Here is an 8690-nt window from a genome sequence, read left to right on the forward strand (position 1 = left end):
TACGTACTAATACTAATCACATTAGTCAATTAGTACTAATTTAACAATTAACTGCTTAATCATTAATTCTCGTCTCAAATAATTTATTATTCAATTATCGCATAATTAAATAATAATTTTCGCGCCTCGAGTTAACAACTCGATATCTCTCTAAATTAATAAAATCGACTAACTATTTAGTCAATTTATCAAGGGACTAATTAAAATGTGTCTCATACAATTAATTAGTTTTCGTGTTGGGGCTCGTTCCTTTGGGTGTGACTGAAATGGATCAGCTGAACACCGCCGTCTCACGACAGTAACGTCAAACCCTAGTTGGCCAACCATTACCGATATACGTTGATTAGCTGACTAGTATTGCCAATGAATATCCCATGCATATTCCTTAATGAGATTTAATAATATTATCACGCACTATTGTGGAGGACAAAAACTCCAACAATCTCCCACTTGTCCGAGACAAGTTGTGCGATGATTATAACACACAATTGTGGATAACTCCTTATCCCTACAATATCCTGGTTGTACCACACAAGGGTGTGTTACTGATTCTCTTGTCCGTTTTAATAACAATCTCCCACTCAATGCAAGGTGTCTTTCAGGTCGCACTTGCACATGAACATATCGTGAGTGGTTTTCTCGATCGGGAGTGTGACTACAAGACCGGAAAAATCTACCATAGATTACTTCTGAGCGTGGCCACTCATTTCTCAGTCACAACTCCTCGAGTGGCCTAGAGATGTTTAAACCCAACGTGGGTGGACAATTCCTGTCTGCCCTATTTATCTTTTTGCACAATACAGATCACCATGACACAGTAGATGCCCTTTGGCCTCCTTTCACGGCACGACCTAGGACAAAAACCAAAGTCACTCGAAAACTGCACTGGCTCAGATAATAGTCTCCAGTTTAAAGAATCGACTCATAGGAATATCATAGAAGTCCCTGCCACGACCAGGCGACTGTGATAGATCTAAGGGACTCTATAAATTAAATGTCACTACCCGACAAAGTGTCCAAAAGTCTGCCTATGTAAACGATTAGTCATCCCTATGACCTTATGGTGCTGAACCTTCCATCAATCGACTTACAATCTAGTCACTCCGAGACGTCACCTCTTTAAGTGACTAGGGGCTAATACAATGTTCATCCTATTCACTTGAATTGGGGTTCAACATTGTCTCCACAACTAATAACAACAGTTTACTCTGTAATACATTATAACCGTTGTTAATAATTTGGCGCAAAATTAGTGAAAAGTAATTACAACGGTTATATTAGAACCCGTTGTTAATACTTTTTAACAACGGTTTTCTAAGGACCCGTTGTTAATATATTCTCTAATGACAACGAGTTTTTGTGTAAAAACCGTTGTCAATACTTTCCATAATATAAACCACACAAACACATATCAGCTACAGCCATAAACACAAACCTAACACAAACAAAAACATACACAAACACAAACACACACTTTCTCATCGTCTCTTTCTCTCTTTCTCATCGTCGCTTTATCATCTCCGTCACTGTTGTTGTCATCGTCTCTTATTTTCTCTAATTATCAGGTATCGCTTTATATGCATGGTTTTAGGTTTTGCCATCATCTCAGTCATTATTTTCTTTCTCTAATTATTTCATTTGCATGTGTTTTTATCGATCATTATTGTTCTTTCTCTAATAAGTATTATTCGCTTAATTAGTTTTGTCACTGTTGTTTTTCTGCGTTTATTAGCTTGTAAAACAAATTAAATAAAAAAAAACAAAGAAGAAGATGATGGAGAGGAATGCATAATAAACTTAATTAATGAATATATAAATACATAAAAAACGAATTACATTACTAAAAATGCAATTCTTAGATATGCATAGAGAGTCTTATTCTCTTCTATGATATCCATCCTCTCTTCCTTTGCTATTTGGAGGTTTCATTCCGCAGTTGCTATATCGTCATATAGCTGCAACATCTGCTTCTCTGTCAAGCCATTTTTTTTGGCGTCCTTGAGTGCGGTCCGAGCGTCCTCAAGGTAGCTCCTGAACCTGCCCTCGATGTCCAGCAATCGGCGGATGAAACTCTTGTTGTACTCGGTCATAATGCATGTATTACGGATGGTATCATTAATTGTTGAAGGAAGTTTGGAGTTTGTTTTAAAGATTTAGGGTTGGGAGCAGTTTAGGACGTGGAGATAGTGAGATAATGGAATGGTTATTGAGATAATGCATGAATTTATACTTAGTAATGTGTCGTTTGAGTTGTTTTTTAATTTATATATGTTTAGGAAGTTGTGCCATCATATCTACTTCAAATATTATAACCCTTCTCATTCCATATATTGTCCTTTCATATGCAGGGATTTGGCAGTAATAATGCATGCATCGGTAATGGTAATTATGCATGCATCTATAGTAATATATAATTTATTATTTTTTTTAAAAAAAATCAACAACAACGGTTATTTAAAAAAAACCCGTTGTCTTTAGTTATAACAACAGTTTTTTATACTGTAACCATTGTTATAACTTTCCCACCAAAAATTAGTCACACTTTCCACAACGGTTTTTTCTACTTTAAACCGTTGTTAATAGTTTTCACAACGGGTTTCTTAGAAAAACCAACCGTTGTTAAAACCTTTAACAACGGACGCTTTAACAACATCCGCTTTTTTATATAACAACGGTTTTTAACCGTTGTTATAGCCTGTATCTGTAGTAGTGTATTCAATGTTTTCAGTCAAAACTGAATAATTGAGTTCTTGAAGAGACTCAAACAATGAATGCAATCATCACTTATGTAAATATTAATACTCTATCCAATATTTACATAACGATCTTAAGCAATTAAGGTATACTCCTCAATCACATTGAGATGACATAACCATCATGTCAATCTTATGCCAATGGCTTTGGTTAGAGGATTCGCCACAGTTGCATCACTCTAATTTCCATTGCTATTTTCCTTTGTTATATGTAATTTTATCATCACATAGAACCTTTCTGAGTACATGTCTAAACAAGTTTTTAGACTCTGGTTCTAAAGCCAGTCAAACACTCCCACTGTTTTCACAGTCTCTCAGGAGACGATATTCGGCTAACAGAACTACTCTAGTTCCATTAAACTCTGGATATCAACTGTCTCTTTTACAACATCGAATGTTGTAATGTACTTAGTTTTCATTCGTGATTTGTACGTATAACACTTATACATACACATCTTTCATATGACATCTTTTATGTATGACTCCTTACACATATACTATAACACCCCCGTTTAGAAAGGAGCCTTACCAAGGCATTCCTGGCTAAATGAGCGTGTTACCATCTCGGTAAACCGAGGTAGTGAATAACAAAGTAAAGGACAATCAAAAAGGTACTTTAATATATAGTTTACAATTAATTGAAAGAATAGCTAAAATGGCTATTCAACTCCAACCCAAGAATGAACTGTAAAAGTTTACAAGCTTTATTAACTCTTTTTTTTTGGTGAAATGTGAATTCTCATTAATTAAAATATAGTACACATACAAAGCCTTTCCATACATTATATCACCAACACAACTTTCTAAATCAAACAAGAGCTAGTCTATCAATCCAAGAACTATTAAGTCTAGTGCTCCCTTTTGCTTGCATGAATCGTCCCTTCAAAGTACTCTTAATCCATCTCAGAACTGCAGTAGGATGCTGCACAAGTCCCTCATGTCTTGCTGTATTTCTGTTCTGCCAAATACTGTAAATCAGAGTAGCCACGGCTGCCATTATGACTTTCTTCCTCAGCAGAGATCTACATCTCCAAGAAATAATCCAAGTACTGAATTCCCCAGTCCAGTCAATGTCTAACCATTGATTCAGCAATCCCAAACATCTCTGGCTGTAACCACAGTCAAAGAACAAATGTGAATGGGTTTCCTGAGCACTGCCACACAGGTCACACAAATCAGAGTTAACAACACCATATCTCAGTAAACGATCCTTTGTCATGAGCCTGTGCAGCACATATAACCAATAGATGAAACTAACTTTAGGCAAGCACAACCTGTTCCATACCAGAGGCACCCAGGTAACTGTTGCATGCTCCCTGATCAGCCACATGTAAACAGCATGAGTGGAATAAGCTGCATTCATCCAACCATTGAGACTGAAACCAGAACACAAAAGCTCCCTTACTTTGCAAATCTGGCGCCAGGTCCAGCTGGAATTAACAGAGGGGTGATAAGACCACCATTCAGCCTGTTTCATATAAATGTGGTGAACCCACTTCACCCAAAGATTATCCTTCTTTTGGACAATCCACCAAAAATATTTGCCAATCACAGCAATATTCCATAACTGACATTGTAAAATGCATAAACCACCTCTATCTTTAGGTAGACAGCAAGCATCCCATGCCACAGCAGGAACTTTGTGGTAATCATCTTTGCCAGACCACAAATAATTCCTGCATACAGCATTCACTCTACTGATAACTCCCATGGGCAACAAGAAAATTCTTGCCCAGTAACTATGCAACTGGGAAAGCACAGTTCTCACCAAGACTAACCTCCCAGCATAACTTAACTTCTTGGCTCCCCAACTCCTAATCCTAGCCAATATCCTATCCACTAGGATATTACATTCAGCATTGGATAACTTCTTATACGAGATGGATATCCCAAGGTACTTGAAAGGGAAATGACCCATCTGAAACCCAGATAACTGTAAAATAACTTCAGCTTTCAAAGGGGACACACCATTCATGTATATTTCTGATTTCTCATGATTCATTGTTAACCCTGAAGCTTCTGAAAAAGTATGGAGAGCTCTCATAAGTACCTTGACAGAACTCTTATCCCCCTTACAGAAGAGCAACAAGTCATCAGCAAAAGCTAAATTACATAGGCCCATAGCTCTGCACAAAGGATGGAACTTGAAGTCAGACCTCTTTGTGACCACATTAATAATTCTGGTGAGGTACTCTAAGCATAAGGTGAACAATAAAGGCGACATTGGATCACCTTGCGTAAGCCCCCTCCTTCCTTTAAAATAACCAAATTGAGCACCATTAAGAGAAATAGAATAGGATGTTGAGGCTACACACTGCATTATCCAATCCACCGTTTGATCAGGGAATTTGAGAGCATACAACATGTCTTTAACAAAATCCCACTATATTGAGTCATAAGCTTTTCTCAAATCAATCTTCATCAAAAGTCTGGGAGAGCACTGCTTCCTATTGTAGAGTCTAACCAAGTCCTGACAAATCATGTTCCATACTTGCTGACAGAGGTGGCGGTCGGCCCGTATAAGACGGGAGACTAGCGCTTGTTGCTATTGTTGTTCATTATTTTATTGTCACACACATTAATGGCTTCATATCTATTATCGGTTACTTACTTTGTTGTTATTTATCCATACTCAACCAGTGGTTGACGTGTTTGTGTCTTATGTCAAAATGTCACCAATTTCTGGGTGGCCTGTGTTGATCCATTCAATAATTTCCGATTGAATAGGGAGCAGTTAATAAAGCAGGTACACAGTGGTAGCTGTATTTGATGCTGTGCTTGGGGGAATGGATAATCACAACATGTCATGGAACTTGAGTTTAGTCTCACGAGTCTTTTGAGCATTAGTATTCATTTGAGTTAATAAAGTTGTTGCGATTAGCAAACAAACAAACTAGATACGCTCCTCTACGAATCCCGCTCGAGTATTGAGGTGTGGATTGAGGCGAGCTAATGTCGAAAACCGCGTCCCCTTCTTTTCCTTCTTCACTCGGCCTCCACAAGCAAAGGGTGTCGATGTGTTTGTGTTTTTTTTTTTTGTCAAAAGTGTTTAGGGTTGAAGGTGTTAGAGTATATATAGGATAGGTAGTATAACAAGTTAACTGATTGAAGCCCAAACCCACGATGACGCCTCTGTCGATTGACAGGCTTTTCATGTCCATCGAAAACCCAAACCCACGATGACGCCTATGTCGATCGACAACGCAAACCCACGATGACGTCTCTGTCGATCGACAGGATTTTCATGTCGATCGACAACCAATGTCGATGGACAATGCCACACGACACAACAACCCACTTACACACACTCAAAGCCTCTATCGATAGACAACTCAATAGGTCGATCGACACTCAGTAAAACTCGTTTGACAAGGTCTCACGACGTACGATAAGCTCACTAAACGAAGACACTTACACTTTTATATGCTAATGCAACTTAATAGTCTTATAAATACGGGGTATTACAGTCTTCTCCCCTTAAAATAAACTTCATCCCGAAGTTCACATACCCAACAACTAAAACGAAATTCCTATCGACACACACCCATAAGCTAACTACACCCATTTGTTAACAGCAACATATATAACTCACTAACTCGCTAACTTAGCATATCATCCTTATAATTTACGAGGTATTACAGCCTTTCCCCCTTAAAAAGAACTTCGTCCCGAAGTTCGCGCATACAACATTAAATAAAAACTCCCATACAATTCATACCATGTAATTCATACAATTACTAATAACATGCTATTGTCGTACTAAACCTTATATATATAACTCAACTATCTAACATACACAACTGAACTCAAATATCATTATAACTCAACTTAACTTAACATGTACTTTGAGTATACTTATATAACTTTATTTACTCGGCATTGTTACATTCTACCCCTGTAAAAAAAAAAAAAAAAAGTTACGTCCTCGTAACCGAACTCATGTCTGAACAACTAAAACAATTCATACCACCACAAGGGAAACATCGTAAGGACCGCGTTGAGAACCAACGATAGAAAACAAGGCCACAAGGAAGCATACCAATTAAATATAAACTAAACAAGGTTACTCCTTCAGAACCATACTACTAGAAACTTTACAGCACCACAAGCCAGCATTACACCAATATAACCCACATCCTTATAGCTCTAATATAGCGAACTGATCCAAGAATGACAACTTAGACAAATGCATCAACATAAACAAATGCATCTCCGAGAATGAAACCTTGAACAAATCCAAACAAATGCATCAAAGTAAACAAGATCAAAGCATGTGATAAATCGACACTCAAGCAGAGATATTATGCCAATAATCCATATCAAGAAGTATTAAGCACATGTAAAGTCACATAGTTATAAGGAAATGTAAAGTCACCCCGGTAATGAAATGGTAAATAACAGAAACAACACCATCTACTCCCCTAAGCACAACTTCTCCCCAATGTTTTCTGGCAAACACTTAACCATTCATACCATCACGTACTTATTCATTGCGTCATTAACCACGATTTAGTCATATCTCAATTCATACAAGACTACACAATGCAAGTTAGGTATTTCTATTCCTTTAACATCCTCATATCATGTTTCTTTACTCAAGCTAAACTTACATGCATAATGCACCACAAGCACCAACTAACGTCACTAAATATCAGACCATTTACGTATTGCTCACCATAAGATAAAATTACATATAATTGCATATTATCACCTTCTCTTTAGCATATTCATATTTCATTCATTTCGTTCTGTCAGATTACATATCGATGTTATTACTCACTCAGATAAACGATATATATTGGACTTGTTATGCAACAAACGTACTTTTAACACAGTTACTATTTCCATCGCACCTTCAAACTTTCACATGCAATTTAAACAACAAGCCATCCCACCATATTATTCATGCTCATTAACTATCCCCAACTCTACATATAAATAGCATAAGTCATCAGTTCTCCCCACCATGCAGAAATTTGTACACATCATAGACATAAGGTACCAATTACAAGTAGATTTCATATTCGCATCACTTTAACATGTATAGCATATTACATATTCTCGATTCCGCTAATTTATAAGTCAAAACCTTATTAGTTCAAATTAGTAGCACATACCTAGCTTTTCATGCAATAAATTTTTTTATTTTACCTATGGAACAAGCTCTATTTTCCATTACTTCGATGAATTTATCAAATGCAATAAATTTATCAAATGCATGTAACCATTCACACATGTTCCACGTCAGAGTCATTCAATCCCTTCCATTCCATGCCATTATCATTTCATTACATAACGTATTCATAGCAAAGCTCTATAATATCCAATCTTATCATTGTTGGCCTTAATATATCTTTTTATATATGCATAAATCAACGTAATGTAAACAACCAACATCATCTATCAAAATAAACTCGTTCATATCGCTACACATGAATTTCAAATTATAGGTAGACCTCATACTTCGCACATAACTTGCCAACTATACATAAATCCATTTCAATCACAAGCACTATTCTCGTCACGATTATCATCATGCTCAAACAAGTTAAACAACAAAACTCATTCAACATGTCGCCAGGCATGCAATTCTAATCATGAAAATTTCATAAGCTACATTATGCCTATACAGTTTAAGATTCCCAAATTCACCAACATTACCCACATACATGCTTGAAACTGCACGTCAATTATTCGTTGAATCATATATTGCACTTATCGACAAGATTAGACATGTACTCATATCGCTAGACATGGATATTATACTTGTATACAATTACGAAAAGGCACAAAACAAAATCTGGCCTAGGTCGATCGACTCACGTCTGAGGTCGGTCGGCGTAAGTCTAGGTCGATCGACCCATGTCCCAAGTCGGTCTACCTGGAGCTCCCAATATGCGGTTAAACCAAAGTTTTCTATATTACGACAGTTCTTAT

General features: G+C 36.9%; 1 protein-coding gene across 1 annotated transcript; it reads right to left on the reverse strand.

The window, feature by feature from the left end:
- Positions 1 to 3561: 3561 nt before the first annotated feature.
- LOC141613795 (uncharacterized) lies at positions 3562 to 5118 on the reverse strand. Its single transcript, XM_074432539.1, has one exon. The coding sequence runs from the start codon at positions 5116 to 5118 to the stop codon at positions 3562 to 3564; it is 1557 nt and encodes a 518-aa protein (XP_074288640.1).
- Positions 5119 to 8690: the final 3572 nt, after the last annotated feature.

The sequence above is a fragment of the Silene latifolia genome, chromosome 11 (assembly GCF_048544455.1).
Source record: "Silene latifolia isolate original U9 population chromosome 11, ASM4854445v1, whole genome shotgun sequence".
NCBI lineage: Eukaryota > Viridiplantae > Streptophyta > Magnoliopsida > Caryophyllales > Caryophyllaceae > Silene > Silene latifolia.